This window comes from Galeopterus variegatus, unplaced genomic scaffold (assembly GCF_000696425.1).
Source record: "Galeopterus variegatus unplaced genomic scaffold, G_variegatus-3.0.2 Scaffold2395, whole genome shotgun sequence".
In the NCBI taxonomy this organism is placed as follows: domain Eukaryota; kingdom Metazoa; phylum Chordata; class Mammalia; order Dermoptera; family Cynocephalidae; genus Galeopterus; species Galeopterus variegatus.
In genome coordinates this window covers 21903-38799 of record NW_007728506.1, presented here as the reverse complement: position 1 = coordinate 38799, position 16897 = coordinate 21903, and the positions used below count along the sequence as shown (strand labels likewise).

General features: G+C 35.2%; 1 protein-coding gene across 1 annotated transcript in view; it reads left to right on the top strand.

Moving 5' to 3' along the window:
• Positions 1–16897, top strand: part of XRN2 (5'-3' exoribonuclease 2) — a gene marked incomplete at its 3' end in the record, with an annotated part of 78444 nt that overhangs the window by 44472 nt on the left and 17075 nt on the right. The window contains exons 14-20 of the mRNA XM_008581566.1: positions 855–899; positions 2320–2451; positions 5768–5886; positions 11061–11196; positions 12540–12647; positions 12740–12829; positions 13834–13906. Of these exons, the coding sequence (XP_008579788.1) occupies positions 855–899; positions 2320–2451; positions 5768–5886; positions 11061–11196; positions 12540–12647; positions 12740–12829; positions 13834–13906 (703 nt within the window). The remainder of the gene's footprint in view (positions 1–854; positions 900–2319; positions 2452–5767; positions 5887–11060; positions 11197–12539; positions 12648–12739; positions 12830–13833; positions 13907–16897) is intronic.

The window sequence follows — 16897 nt, the reverse complement described above, 5'->3', positions numbered from 1 at the left end:
AAGATATTATATTGCATTTGACTGGACTAACTTGGAGGGGGGGGGGGTAGAAATGCAGTTGCTAGGACAGTACCTGCTGGCCCCTGTTTTAAGCCACAGCAGCAGCCATGCCACCCAAGCTGTCATTTCAGTTCCTTGATAATCAGCGATACTTGGGCATGGAAGACCTTTGAATGGCCCAGAGTTAGAAGGGAGCAAGATCAATCCAAAATCCTGTCCAGTTGAAACCGTGGCTGCATTTTGAAAATGAGTGGATGGGAAGAATTAATGTGGACTGGACCCTCTCTTGTGAGTTAAATTGGTCCAGAGTGAGCAGTGCATACATCTGAATTTCCCTCCTTTCTTCCATTGGATTGCCGTTTTGGAAGCCAGGGGTGGGGGCATTGTTTACATAGAGTCCCACTTTTCTCTTTTCCCTATTATGCCTTGCATGCTACAGAGTTAGGAACTGTGAAGCCCTTTGTAGGTAACAGAGCCTCATTAAACTGTCTTGTTGATTTTTTTAAAAATTCCCGTGTTATTAACTATATTCAGCTATTTTGTATCTTTCCATATTGACAGCCTGTTCGCTCCAGGGTGAAACAGGGCCTTTGTCATAGCTCTTGCACTTTCCTGAAGTGATGTCAGAAACTATCTGAAAAAGGTTGAAATCTAAATTCGGTCTCTCCACCAGTTTAAAGTTCTGATAAACAATACTTTAAACATACAGTTCACTGCCTGGTTTAATCACATACCTAGATTTCTGGTGTCTTCCTTTAAAACATAAATTGTCTCCTGAATCATTCCTGGTAATGTTTAACTCTGATATTTTTTGTGTAATTATTTGACAGAATATATGGATTTTATACTTTTAGGACAGTTTTAGAAGACGGCAGAAAGAAAAAAGAAAGAGAATGAAGGTAAGTTTTAATTAATTTGAGATTGGCATTAGTGTAAGTTTACAATTTATGAGGATGTTGTTCATTACAGTAGCTTTATTCCTTATCTAGTAGGGGTTGGTCAGGAACATAAGTATCCACCCAGCTGCCTTCTTACCCAGAGAAAGAATACTGGTGTTAATTTTCAGGAAGCCCTTTCTAAGCTCTGGAGGCTGAAGAGATATACCTGATGGGTGGGAGGAGGGTGGCACTTAACTATTTGAATTGTTTATAACAATCAAATATTTTTTTGTAATAAAAATAGCCAACTCTTTGTGTCCTCTTGAAATTTACTACACTCTATCTTATTTCTGTGTTTTTGTTAGGTTCTTAGAACATAACACTCTAAACTTTGTTGTTTCTCTGCTCCAAAATACCACTGACTCCTTAATCCCCGCAGAATCCAGTTCTATCTTAGTTTGTTGTTCAGAACACACAGTGATCTGGTCAGGTACCAGCCATCCAGCTTATCCCCTGCTGCCTTCTAAATACATCATGTCCCTGCTGACTCAGAGCGTTGCCTTCATTTGGTGCCTCCAAATGGATTTCAGCTTACCTTTTCCACAAGGCCTCCCTTGTTGGTTCTGCTCATAGTATAGGTTGAGCAATCCTTTCTCTGATCTTCTGGTTCTTCATACCTGTGGTACCTGTTTTCTTACTTAATTGAGTAATGCTGTGTAGTCATTTAACTTCTTTAGTTCTTTTTTTTTCCTCTTGTCTTCTTTACTGAATTTTCAAATTCATGGAGTTTAGGGATGGCCTTTTATTATGATTTATTAGAATTGAGCAATTTTAGTAAACTGGAAGGGAAAAAAAGAGTTATATTTTTGTTGCAGATACATTCAAAACCACTTAGATTAGGAGGGGCATATTTGGTTTCTACCTTATGGATTGTTATTTTCTTTTAGTCAATATCTGTTTTATCAGTCAGCTATGACTACCACCTATTATAGTACCATTATAGCTCTAATTAGTTGGAAATAAAGAGTTAAATTCTAGCAAGATGAAGGGTAAATAAAAGTTGTATTTTCTAAGTATAAGTCAAACTTGACTTATTTTTCTACCTTAGTCATTATATTATTTTTATTTGCCTGAAATTGTAAATAGACAATGGATTAGCATAATAAGACTTAAATATATTACCTCTGTATTAGAAAGGAGTGTTATATGTACTTTTAGGGCAAAGTTATTAAGTATCACCGATTATTGTTTACAGGGTGTGAGTTACCTTCAAGTCAAAATGTAGGCAACCCTGTAATGTTAATGCAAGTCCATTTGGTCTTTTAGTGAGTTTAGTAGTTGAGTGGTTACAGTGATGACTCAATTCCAGTGCCCTCTTTTCTTCTTGTATTCTGTGTTGTGATTTAAGTTTAATTTCTACCTTCATTTCCATTTATGTTAGAGAGATCAACCAGCTTTCACTCCTAGTGGAATATTAACTCCTCATGCCTTGGGTTCAAGAAATTCACCAGGCTCTCAAGTAGCCAGTAATCCGAGACAAGCAGCCTATGAAATGAGGATGCAGAATAACTCTGTAAGTGTCTTACTTTCATGTGGCATTGAAGAGTGAATATCAGATGCTTGTTGCAGTTGTGTGTGGGTGTGAATTTTATCACTTAGCCTGGAATTGTTTTGTTTTATAGTGTTAGTCAATTTCTTTTGCCTCATAGTACTTTTAACTCTATTAAATCCATCTTTATGAATATGAAGATATTTAAATGATGTGAAAGAATAGTATATGGGATAGTAGATGCTGTAGATGCATGTGAATATGAAGAGATAGCTAAGTGGCTGCTGTGTTTCTGTAATCTTTGCCTCATAGTACTTTTAACTCTATTAAATCCATCTTTATGAATATGAAGATATTTAAATAATGTGAAAGAATAGTATATGGGATAGTAGATGCTGTAGATGCATGTGAATATGAAGAGATAGCTAAGTGGCTGCTGTGTTTCTGTAATCCAGTGGGACACATTGCTTACTCCTTCCCCAAAGAACTTGGTGGTGGATGGTGCTGGAAGCATGCCTGGGACACCCAGATGTCTCACAGCTGAGGCAAGACAGAAAGGGGTGGTTTACTCCCTTATTTTTCCTTTCCTTATAGGGGTCAGTTATGGGCGTTTTGCAAAATGGTATTCCTCAGGCTATCAAATATAGGTCCTCCTCACTGCTTGAACTTTTGCTCTCTATTTCGGGCATGGAATAGATCTGAATAAATATTTTATATTTTAAGGTAGCTCAAACTCTGGTCGCTTCATATTTGTAAACTCAGGAACTAAATGGATTTGCCTCATGGTGCCTCCTTGTTTGAGCTTTGTAATCTAAACTGCAGAAACAAATCAACCCACCTAGCAAGGCTGTACTGTGTCCACCAGGTTTCTGTTGTAGTGGCAACACAGCTCAGAGTGCCCAGTGTGGCAGCGGCAGGGTTGAGGGAACAGACTGAACTAACAGTAGAGGGAGGAAAGATATTATGATGGGTTCAGTATTGTGCTATGATATGTACAAGGAAATTGCATGAGCTTGGATATTTACATTTCGTTATTCTAATAGTTATCCTATTGGTGCTCATATTCGTTATTAAAGGGAAACCTATAGTGGAAATTTTGCCATATCAGGAGGCTGATTCAACTCATGTTCACGTAAATTAACACCTAGAAGTTTTAGGACCTTAAATTTGAATTTGAGAACTAAGATTTTGCATCTGGGAGAATTAGCCTGGGTTTCTGTTGTGTTTTTGTTCCATTTGACTTTTGTTTTTTTGTCCCACTAACGGGGAGTTTTGGAGGGTCAGGGAAAGGGATTGCAGTGAGACACCTGAGTAGAGCAGAAAACGCTGAAATACCCATCATTCAAGATTATAGTGACTATAGTTCCCCCAGAACTGAACTGAGAGTGACTGTTATTCTTAAATGACCTGTTGATAGAATACTTTTTTTCTTAATGTCAAGGAGGTGAGTAGGTTTAAACTCTGCCAGCTGTGATTGCTTTGAGGCTTCCAGCATTACATTTAGGCTCCACAGAACTAGACTGTTTTATCAGTAATGTCTGCCATAGGAGTAGGAATGGGAAGATTGGTGATCAGGTTGCTGGTTTCTGTCTTAGCCTGTCCTAACACAATTATTTTTATATAGAGGAGGTATGGAACTGGAATCTTTGTGAGTGGGATTTTTACCTAGAATGTTCTGAACTGAAGAAAATCATAAAACCAAATTACCAGTCCATTTAAAGGGAGACTTCAAAGTTATGGATTTTTCCTGTTTTCTTTTATCTTAGCTGTTGGGCATGTTAGTCTCCGGTACTTGTCCACTGATGGTCAACATTGTTAATGTTTAATTAGATAGTTTCTGTTTACTCATGTATGTGGTTTTAAATTTTGCATTCTGAGTATGATTTCATTATATCTGAGGCTATCTTCAGTTTAACAGATTTAATTGTAAAAACAACTTTTTATTTTTTTTTATTTTTTTTGTCTTTTTCCGTGTCCGGCAACGGATCGCAACCCTCAGTGTCGCCCCCGTACCGGACCGGGACCGGCAACGGGATCGCAACCCTCGGTGTTGCCCCCGCGCCTCGCTCAGCCAGTGAGCGGGAACCGGTCTGTATGTGGGATCCGAACCCTCGGCGGGAGCGCCCCCGCGCTTCCCAAGCGGCGCACTAGCGCAGTGCGCCACCGGGCCGGCCCTAAAAACAACTTTTTAAAAAAGAAATATTTGTATCAATTTGTATGACTCTGCTATGTTCAGAAAGAAATACTTTCGTTGGCAGAGACAGAGCAGCATAGATTTAGCATTAAATGGTGAATAGCTTCTTTTTTTTTAAGTATATTTTTGTTATCTAAAGGTGGAGTTTATGTCTTGCTAGTCAAGAATCAATTTGGGAAAGTTTGCTTTTTGTAGAGCTTCTCTGTACTTAGACAATTGATAGTAATATTACCCTCATCATTTAATTCAAATGGATTAGTGTAGAGTTTAAAAAAAAATGTGATGACTTACTGAATGGTTAACCACCATGAACTCTCAATTTTAAAATAATTCAACTTACTTGGAATCTCTAATATACTGTGAATAACAGAAGGAAAACTTTACTGTGAAAATGTTTTCTGCCACTTACGTTTTTGGTCATGTAACTTAAATAACTAAAGTTACAGAAGATTTTCTTTTAATTCTTTTATTAAATATTAAAATATTTTAGGGCCCTATTATGTTAATTGAATTAAGTTCAAAGGGAAGATAATACTGAATTTAAAGTGGCAGCCAAGTCTTTGAAGTACTAATAAAATCTGCATTTTTCTAATGACTAGTAGATTTTTATTTGTATATTGAATTCTAAAACAGTACATATAAAATACTTTAACAGTTTTTTGGCAGAGTCTCATTAAAGTTGATTTCCACAGTGCTTGTACTAGTTTAAACACTTAGTTTTTGAAGTACCCTCGTATATATTTTATGTATGTTTTTTCCCCTCACAACTTTGCTACTTGATAGGTGGAAAATGATTGTGAATTTATAACATGAGGGAACCATTAAAGGAAAACAAAATTCAAGTATATAATTTTTAAAAATCTGTAACATTAAATTTTTCTTTTTTCTTCTGAAAAAATCGTTACCCTAATAATGTTAATTTTTTTGAGTTTAAGCATAGGAAGTTTGGTGCTGTATTACTCTTTTGGGAGGGGTGGAATGGGGAAAGAGCAGTCTCTGTACTTTCTAAATATGTTTACCATATCTATTTAGGAGCTTGAAAAAACATGTTACCATGAAGCATGGTAGGTAATAGCAGTTGGATGTACCTTCTTGTGTAAAATGAATAATGAAGTCCTTCTTCTATAATGTTGTAATTGTCTGCAGAGTCCTGCAGTATCTCCTAATGCAAGTTTCACATCTGATGGCTCCCCATCTCCACTAGGAGGAATTAAACGAAAAGCAGAAGACAGTGACAGTGAACCTGAGCCAGAGGATAATGTCAGGTGAAGCCATATTTTGGTAGCGCTTTGTTAGCAAATTGCTGAGATAGATGCTGTCTAATTAATGCTGTTTAGCTTAGAGCAGCAGTGCCTTCAGATGCTTGCCTGTGATCTTTTTATCCACCAGTGATTAATGTGTAGGGTTAGAATAGTCAGTAAATTCCAGTGAGATGTGTAAGCTGTAGCTGTTAAACATAAGTATCTAGATTAGTATGCGTACAGGTTTTTGTTCTCGGAGCCACTTTTCCCTCTGAGACCAGCACTAGATCGGCTAGACATGAGGTATTTAGCTCCGACTATGTGATCTGAATGTTACTGTTTGGAGATTACATTTTCAAGCTGCTTAACCTGGAAAGTTCAGTTACACTTAGACACTTAATATAGTTTGCTTTAATCTTTTCATTTGCAAAGATTCTTTCTCAAAATGAAATATGCAAAAATCATTCTGCTGAGATAAATATGTATTTTTTTTAAAACCACAAACTTGCATATGCACAATTATGTTCATGACAGAGGAGTTTCCCTTTAGCTATATACTTAAAATTTATAATAGGAAACTTTGATTCTTTAATTGATCCAGAAGTCTGGGATTGTTGCGTAATAAAATTAACAGCCTCTTGTTTAATAATTCCAGAATTGAACCCTGGGCTCCAAGTGCAAAAGGCCAACAATCTCCATAATTGTAGCTCATTAAGGATTTAGGAAAATGATGTATTTCAAAGTTAAACAAGGCAGTAGTTGCCCACAGCCCATGCTTCTGAATATGTGGTTTGTGGTAATGATTAGAAACATCACAAGGGTCATATATATGGTTTGGCATTTTTCTACCATCCTTTGGTGTCCGATCCTTGTCAGCTTGTGATCAAACTATGTTTAGTTTCTATCCTCTACTTCTATAACTCTGGATTTTCATCTTAGAGCATGTTTTTTGTTTTGTTTACTATGTAGCCATCATGATCAATACTAGTTTAATAGGTAACTTAATTAGTATTTTATTGTTTAATCCTGGTGCTGAGGATAATCAAGGTAGAAATGCTTCTACAAAGAAATGCTTTGGGCTCTTAGCTTTTATTTCATTAACAGTTTCTTTAAAATAGTGATAATCCATGTTATGGATAGAGGATATTTCTCCTAATTGTTGTTCTATGAATCCTTTGTGCGTGGTGGGGGGAATTAAAATTGGTATAGTGTATTCTGAAACATGACCTCAGTTAATATGTGAGATCTGGCACATGTTGAAAAGAGCCCTTAATGGAGAATCATCTTGATGTTCTTGATCTGTCCTAAGATATATATAAATATATATAGTTTTTAGTGTTCTTTGGTTTCTTTGTGTTCCTTAAGTAAAATATTTAAGTCTTTTAGAGAATGAGATGAGAAATGGGCACTTAAGAAAAACATATTTTAGGTGAAAGTGTTGTTCTTCATGCTGTATTTTCAGTGATTAATGATAATTTAGTGGATTGATTGACCTGCTTCTAGGTTTTATCAGAATATACATATGTATATGGGCATGTATGTCTATAGATATATAGAGATATAGAATGTGTGTCCATATCTATATATATCTCCTTCCTTTAAGCCATCAACAACTCCTGGCTGAATGAGGATTAAGGCACAAACAACATTAGAGAGAGTAGGTATACACATAATTTCTGCCTAGTTCCCAGATTATTTTATAAACCATTTTTCACATTAAAAAAAGTTACCCGTGGGGCCGGCCCAGTGGCGCATTGGAGAGTGCGCTGCTTGGGAGCGCGGCGGCTCTCCCGCTGAGGGTTCGGATCCCATGTGGAGACCGGTTCCCGCTCACTGGCTGAGCGCGGTGCGGGTACAACACCAAGGGTTGTGATCCTGTTGCCGGTCCCCAGTACGGGTGCGACACTGAGGGTTGCGATCCGGTTACCGGTCAGTAAAGAAGACAAAAAGGAAAAAAAAAAAGTTACCCGTGGATGTCTTTTTTAAAAAAGTAATTTAGTTGGCTTTTTTTTGTAGTTTAAATATATTTTAACAAATTGAGGAACTTGAACTATATAAAGTATTTTCAGTATTTCCATCTTAAAATATAATTTTAGAATTGTTGCACAACCAAAAAAACATGTAAAGAAGTATTAAAATGTGAGCAAAAAAGTGTTCTGTATCTTTTAAAATAAATGGTTGTTCTCTTTTTCTTAAAATCTTTTTTTTTTTTTTAAGTTTTTTTTTTAAAAGATGACCGGTAAGGGGACCTTAACCCTTGACTTGGTGTTGTCAGCACCACGCTCTCCCAAGTGAGCCACGGGCCGGCCCTTTAAAAATTTTTCAGTAGATTTATTTTTCATATTTATTTTCTGGTAGATTTTTCAATGTATTATAGCATCACAACCTCAATTTCAGAGCAGAGGCAGAAGAGATGGAGATCTTAAAAAGGAAGAATGTGAAATTAGAAGAGCTTAATAGTTAGCTAAAAATTGTACTAAATGGACTGCCTTTCTCAATCTATAGCTAGTGAATTAAGGGCCATATTACTAAATGTTTTGCTAAATCTGTCAATCCAATTTAAAGAGTTGTACTCTCCATAAACAGTATATTCCCATAACCCATTGTCCATCTCTCTTTTATAACGTGTGTTTCAATATCTGCATACCCATTGGTCCTTGAGTCCCTGTGTGCCAGGGACCTTATTTTAGCCATCTCTGAGTCTCATGAACACTCAATTATTTTGCACTCTATACATGTATGGAATGGAGGGTAGAACACACAGCTAGTCCCAATTTGTTACTGAGTCTCTCTCTTTTTTATTTTATTTATTTATTTAATTTAATTTTTACTTTTGGCCACAAAACAAGTCTTAATGCATTTAAAAAGATCATAGAAAATATGTTCTCTGACCACAATAACAGAAGGAAGTTTAGAAAATTCACAAATGTGTGGAAATTAAACAAAACTCTCCTAAATAAACAATGGGTTAAAAAAAAGAATCACAGGAAAATTAGTACTTTGAGATAAAAATCAAAGTGCAACATATCAAAATTTATAGGATGCAGGATTCATGCAGTGCTTAGAAGAAAATTTATACTTGTAAACACCTACATTAAAAATAAGAAAAATCTCAAATCAGTAATGTAAACTTGTACCTTAAGAGAATAGAAAAAGGAGAGCAAACTAAACCAAAAGCAGATATAAGTAGGAAATAAAGATTACAACAGAAAAATATGAAACAGGGAATTAAAAACCAAAAAAACCAGAAGTTGATTCTTTAAAAAGATCAAAAAAATTTGCAAACCTATATCTAGATTGACCAAGAAAAAAAGAGAGAAGACTGAAACTGCCAAAATCAGAAATAAAGCAGAGGCATTATTACATTGTCATAATGGCTTTTTGTGGTGTTAAAATTTAGTTTCTTTCTCTTTCTCATTTGTATTTTTGTTCTACCAATGGGTTTTGTTCTTTCTTTTGTATTTGTGGTGGTGATTATCATTTTTCAGATTCCAGATGAAGGACTTCCTTCAGGATTTCTTGTAGGTCTGGTTGTGTGGTGATGAGCTCCTACAGTTTTTGTCTGTCTGGAAAATAGCCTATTATTCCCTCATTTCTGAAGGATAGCCTTGCTAGGTATGGTATTCTTGGCTGGCAGGTTGTTTTTCTTTTTCTTCAGTATATTGAGTATATCATCCCATTTTCTTCTGGCGGGTAGAGTTTCTGTTTCTGTTGAGAAGTCTGCTGTTAGAGTGATAGGGGCTCCCTCATAGGTAACTTGACACTTTTCTCTTGCTTCTTTTAAAATTCTCTGTCTTTGAGCTTTGCCAGTTTGACTACAATGTATCTTGGAGAGGATCTTTTGGGTTGTATCTGTTTGGGGATCTCTGAGCCTCCTGGACCTGAAGGTCCATGTCTCTCCCTATACCTGGGAAATTTTCCATTATTATTTCATTGAATAGGTTTCGCCATGCCTTTTCCTTTCTCCTCCTCTTCTGGAACACCCATGATTTGAATGTTTGTGAGCTTAAGGTTGTCTGCTAGCTCTCTTAGATTTTCTTCATTTTTAAAATTCTTTTTTCCTTTTTTTTTGTCTGCCTGAGTTATTTTGAAAAGAGTGTCTTCAGGATCAGAAACTTTTTCTTCTGTTTGTTGTAGCCTGCTGCTTAAGCTCTCCATTGTGTTTTTTCTTTAGTTGAGTGAATCTTTCAGTTCCATGAGTTCTGCTTAAAGAATTCCATGAATTCTTTTTAAGGTATTATCTCTTTGTCAGTTTTCTCCTTCATGTCTTGTATTTTTTTCCTTGTTTCATTATGTTGTTTAACTGAGTCTTCTCATATCTCAGTGAGTTTCCTTAAGATTGCTGCTCAGAATTCCTTATCAGTCATTCTAAGGGTTTCCTGCTCTATAAAGTCTGGTACTTGAGAATTACTATATTCTTTTGGTAGTGTCATATTTTCTTGGGTTTTTATATTTCTGGTACCTCTATGTTGATGCCTGGTTATCTGGTGGAGCAGTTGCTTCTTTTACTACTCTGGAGTGGGCCTTGAGGAGAGAGACTTCCTATTCTCTTTCCAGTCTCTGCTGGTGACTCTCCTAGTTGAGCACCTGGCAGGCTTCCTGCACGGTGGCTGTGCCTACTGCTGTGGTGTCAAGCTGCTTTTCTATCAGCCATGGCTGTGGTGGGCCATGCTCATGAAAGTGGTGTTTTTGGCATGCTCTCCAGCCTGCTTCTGGATGGAGGGGCCTGGCCTCGGCTCCTGTCTAGGACCCTGAGCACGCTCTCTTGCCTGCTTTTGGGCGGTGGGGATGGGATCCCTTGGCTCCTGCCTATAATTCCAGGTGTTGCTCTCTTGCCTCCTGGGTGGGTGGAGGGGATGGCTGCCCGCAGCACCTGCCTAGGACCCCAGGTGTTGCTCTTTTGCCTGCTTTCTGGGCAGAGGGATTGGCTGCCCTTGGCCTTTTTTTCTTTAGAAGTAGTTTTGTAATGGTCTTATCAGAATTAGTGTTTGGGTTTTTGATATTTAACTGTTATTAAGTTGATAATAAATCCTATGAAAGTGGATTTTTTAGAAATAAATGAATCTGTGTTAGCATTACTGTTTAACTCATTCACATTTCCCCTGGATAGTAAATATAAATTGACTTGGGATATAAGTCATCAATCTATTACTGAAAGTATATTAATTCAGCATAAACTGACTTTGCCTGATTTTTAGGTTATGGGAAGCTGGTTGGAAGCAGCGGTATTACAAGAACAAATTTGACGTTGATGCGGCTGATAAGAAATTCCGTCGTAAAGTTGTACAGTCTTACGTTGAAGGACTTTGCTGGGTTCTTCGATATTATTACCAGGTACAAAATGAATATTTTCCTCCAAATCTCTAGCTAATCATTTTAGAAAGATAGTATTATCTATGATAATGTATATTATTTAGCTATATTCTGAAATGAAACCCAGACTCGGTTTTTTAAGCTTTCTTCTCAGAAATTCATAACCATAAATAATATATTTGTCAAGACTTTGAAGCTCTGTAGGTATTAACATATAAACAAAGCTAATTTTTTTTTGTTGTGTTAAAGGGTTTTCAACATCAAGTAATTGAGTTGATCGTACTTTGTTTTTAAGATGATTTAGAGTTTAGTGTTTTTTTAAATTGGAATTTTAAAATAACTAGGTAATTAATTGGTAGTCACTAAATGACAGAGCCTGGAAAATACCAATAAGAATTTGAGAGGAAATTGAATGATACTATTGTCTCTGTAATATAGTGATGTTACATGGGATGCATTCTAATTGGAGTAATCTGTATCTGCACTTTTTGATAATTGAGTTGTCAGATTGCCCAGAGATTAGGTAGACATATTGAGGATCATAACACTGATAATGTCTGGTTTCATGAGAACAAACCAAGTTAAGTCTGGTGTGATTGGGAAATAGATGAGGTTTGTCAGTAAGAAGAAAGTAGAAAGTAACAATGCACCAAGTATCCACTATAAATTGGGAAATAGATGAGGTTTGTCAGTAAGAAGAAAGTAGAAAGTAACAATGCACCAAGTATATAGTATTCTATTTGTATGTTTTACTTCTACTCTCAACATTTTAATTTGCTAGGTACAGAGTCAGAACACATGTCAGGAAGACATCTCTTTTCTATGAGTATAATTTGCTTTTATTTTCTTTTTGGCATGTTTACTCAAATATTTTTATGAAAGTTGTCATGTGAAAATATCGTGAATTGTAAAATGAAACTTTTGGCTGTTTTATTCTCAAACACTGTTCTAATGATGTCCCTAATCACCTACATGCTAAGAAAACGTTAGCTATATCTGCTCTTGGTTTTATTTGATGATGTCAGCTCTAGAGTTGGAAAGTAATGTTATCTAATATATTTTAAGGATAAAATTTTTCCCCAAATTGTTTTGTGGATATAGTTTGGCATTAACTACTGATTATTCAAGATGCTTTGCAGTATTTTTTTAGACAAGGAGCCAAGCAGTCAAGCAGAAAGTTCAGATTTAATTAAAACAGTTTTTAGGAATCATGGAAAAATTAATATATGGAATATATACCAAAAGTCATATGTTTTATAAATATAATGTTATAGGTTAATAGTTTAAGTTTTGTTTTTTCAGTCTTTTCATCATTAACACAAGTTTTTGCTTTGTTATTTTTTGTTTGTTTTTAATGATTCTAGGGCTGTGCTTCCTGGAAGTGGTATTATCCATTCCATTATGCACCATTTGCTTCAGACTTTGAAGGTATTTCAGATATGTCTTCTGATTTTGAGAAGGGTACAAAACCGGTAAGCTTGATTGTTTGGAGTCATAAAATTCATAGAATTTTGGATTAGATAATAATTTGGGGTCTTATATTTAAGTTTTTTCCTTCTCGCAGTTTAAACCACTGGAACAACTTATGGGAGTTTTTCCAGCTGCAAGTGGTAACTTTCTACCTCCATCATGGCGGAAGCTCATGAGTGATCCCGTGAGTCTCTTAATATTTTGAGTATGTTGTTAACTGGGTTTTTGTCAAATACAATCATGCATTGCCTAATGATGGGAATACTTTCTAAGAAATGTCTCTAGGCAATTTCAGTTTTGTGCAAATATTATAGAGTGTACTTACACAAATCTAGATGGGATAGCCTACTACAAATCTAGGCGATATGGTATAGCTATTATAATCTTGTGGGATCACTTATATTTTCAGTCTGTTGTTGACCAAAGTGTCATTATGAGGTACATGACTGTAGTTTATTAACATTAGTCACAATTGCTTTTGCCTCTCATAGTTAAAATGGTGAAATGCGGAAACAAAGTATTTGAGTTCTGTATATTTTTCACTATATATGTATGTCTGTGTATGTGTGTGTGTGTATATATATATATATATACAAAGTATTTGAGTTCTGTATATTTTTCACTATATATGTATGTCTGTGTATGTGTGTGTGTAAATATGATATATCTTTTTTTTCCCCCCTGCTTTCTTTGGCCATCAGTACACTACCCAGTAAATAAAATTGATTTGTGTTAGGGAAAAATTCTTAAAACAGTCATTTTGTTCTTAGCCTACCTGTAAGTCTTCATTTTTATTTTTTCTAGCCATGCATGGTAGCTACCAGATCTCTGGCTTACCTGAAATCACCTCTGAATTTGTTATGTGTGCTAATTAGAAAGAGTGAGACCCAGCCAGGAAGTAGGAATTGTTAGAGTAAATAAACTCACTGCCAGCCTGCCTGCGGCCCACAGCTGTCAGTTCTAAAATTCTTCTATTATAATGCCTTTTCTTTTCATCTTTTAAAATAAAATTGTTAATTTTGTTTTGCTACACTTGGGAATAATGACCTCATATCTTAATAACATTTTTAAAAGGAATGTACTGCATTTTCTCATCAGCCTGATAACTTGAGTGAAAGTCAGATCAGATTCTTTATGACAGATATGTGTGACTTTTGCTTTGATTCTTTACATTTCTCCCTGATACAGGATTCTAGTATAATTGACTTCTACCCTGAAGATTTTGCTATTGATTTAAATGGGAAGAAATACGCGTGGCAAGGTAAAATTTAGACATCATTCCTTTTTGTTAAAACTTTTCGGTAAAACTGTGAAAAGAACATGATTTATGGGATGAAAGAATTCTGTAAAAGATAAATATTTTAAGAGTTATATGTGAAAAATTGATATTTCTTTGTTCAGCCTGAGATTAGCAATGATTAATAGTAGTTTTAATAGTGACATTCTGATAAACAGTAAATTAGGTTGAAATAGGTTAATAATTACACCTTTTGTCTCCTTTGTGATTAATTAATGGGACTGTTCGTTCAGTCAGTAGCTCATTCATATCTTTTGAAGTTGTTGAGAGATGTAGAAACATGACAGCGTTTATGTAGAGATTCACTTATATTCCATGGAAACTTATGAAAAATATACTAGAAACTTTTATTTAGTTTAAATACTCACCACTGATTATTATTACCTATTATTTTTTCATTTCTTCAATTAACAGATCTTGTAGGAATGGCAATATAAAATTAGTACTAAATTTAAGGTGCTATTCACCATTCAACCAATATGTGATAATGATTGGCTATAAAACACAATAAAGAAATCTCTCTCACACAGTAAGCAAACTATCGTTTCACACCAAAGGCCCCGTTTAGCAAATCATTTTACCTTTTCTTCCACCATACATTTTTCTAGGAAAATAAGTACATTTGGTAAAACCGTATTTTTACTTTTTCTTTGATTGCTTCCTGTGATTGGGAATAAATAAAATGACTTAAAGAGAATAGTGAGGCAAAGAGGCATAAATAATAATTTACCAATTGAAAAATCATAATTTTATGAAATTTTAGAGTTGACTTTTGCTTTATGTAGTAGCAGAAACTTCATGTTACTTTAATGGAATCATAATGGGAAATGCACCCCATTGGTTGGGGTTGTGTAAGTGATGTGCTCCATGGTCTTAATACTGCTGTGTATGGATTGGAGTCTCAGGTTGTTTTTGAAGGCCCTTTGTGGAGTATGTTGTGATTAAAGTAGAGAGGGAGGAGGCATAGGAGAATGGGGGGTGATAAAGTAAAAGTAATAAATAATTAAATCCTTTCCTGGGTTTATTAAATAAACAGGTAATTAAATATATAAATGTGCACATGACTTGCCAACTATATCATTGTATTATATATCATCTCTATTACTGACAATATCTCATTTTCAGTATAATTTAACTACGGGGAAAAGTAAGGTAATGTACAACAGTTCCAGTTTTTCCACATCCTCACCAACATTTGTTATTTTCTGTTTTCTTAATAATAACCATCCTAATGGGTGTGAAATGGTATCTCATTGAGTTTGATTTACATTTCCCTAATGATTAGTGATATTGAACATATTTTCATGTGCTTACGAGTCGTTTCTGTATCTTTGGAGAAATGTCTGTTCAAATCCTTTGCCCATTTTTGAATTGTGTTTGATTTTTATTGTTGCATTGTGGGAGTTTTTATATATTCTAGATATTAACCCCTTATTGAATATATGACTTGCATATATTTTCTTCCATTCTTTGGGTTGTCTTTTCACTCTGTGATAATATCCTTTTATGCACAGCAGTTTTTAATTTTGATGAAGTCCACTGTATCTTTTTTTTTTTTTTTTTTTTCTTTTTTTTTTTTTTTTTCTTTTTTTTTTTTTTTTTCTTTTTTTTTTTTTTTTTCTTTTTTTTTTTTTTTTTCTTTTTTTTTTTTTTTTTCTTTTTTTTTTTTTTTTTCTTTTTTTTTTTTTTTCGTGACCGGCAACGGATCGCAACCCTCAGTGTCGCGCCCGTACCGGACCAGGACCGGCAACGGGAACGCAACCCTCGGTGTTGCCCCCACACCTCGCTCAGCCAGTGAGCGGGAACCGGTCTGTATGTGGGATCCGAACCCTCGGCGGGAGCGCCGCCACGCTTCCCAAGCGGTGCACTGTAGCAGTGCGCCACCGGGCCGGCCCCATAGTGTATCTTTTTTGTTGTTGCTACTTATTGTTCCTTTGGTGTTATATAGCCAGGAAATCATTGCCAAATCCAATGTCGTGAATCTTTCCCCTTATGTTTTTTTTTGTAAAAGTTTTATAGTCTTAGCTCTTACATTTAGGTCTTTGATCCATTTTGAGTATATTTTTGTGTATGGTGTAAGGTAAGGGTCCATCTTCATTCTTTGCATGTGGATATCCAGTTTTTCTAGCACCGTTTATTGAAAAGACCATCCTTTCCCTGTTTAACGGTCTTGGCACTCTTGTCGAAAATCTATTGACCATACGTATGAGAGTTTATTTGGGGGCTCTCTATTCCATTGGTTTATATGTCTGTCCTTAATGCTAGTACCATACTCTTGTAATTACTGTAGCTTTGTAGTTAGTTTCAAAGTCAGAAATTGTGATATGAGAGTTTATTTGGGGGCTCTCTATTCCATTGGTTTATATGTCTGTCCTTAATGCTAGTTCCATACTCTTGTAATTACTGTAGCTTTGTAGTTAGTTTCAAAGTCAGAAATTGTGTGTTTTCCAGCTTTATTCTTGTTCGAGATTGTTTTGGCTATTTGAGGTCCTTTGAAATTTGGTATGAATCTTAGGATGGGTTTAAACTTTGACCTTTAATATTTTTATATTGTATGTAATATTTTATATAAATTTCTCACTTATTAGGCTTAGTAGCAAGAACATACTTTTCTTGAGGTAAAATTTAATTCTATTAGGGAATATAATTATTTCCTTATACTTGCTTTGAAAACTTAGTGAAAGTAATGGTAATACTTGGATAAATTCTTGCCTGGGTTGAGTACATCTTAAAATGATAGGAGATAAAATATATTTGAGTACTTTTCCAACATCTTTTGAGTATTTGTACTTACCAACATTGTATGTAATTTAATAGCAATATTGTGTTTTTGTAAAATTTGCTTAGTATAGATATATAGCATAGTTGTTTTGGTTGCTATATATTTTATATGTGAACAGAGAATTTAAGTAATTTGATCAAGAGTCACACAGAAGCAGAGCAAAGATGTAAACC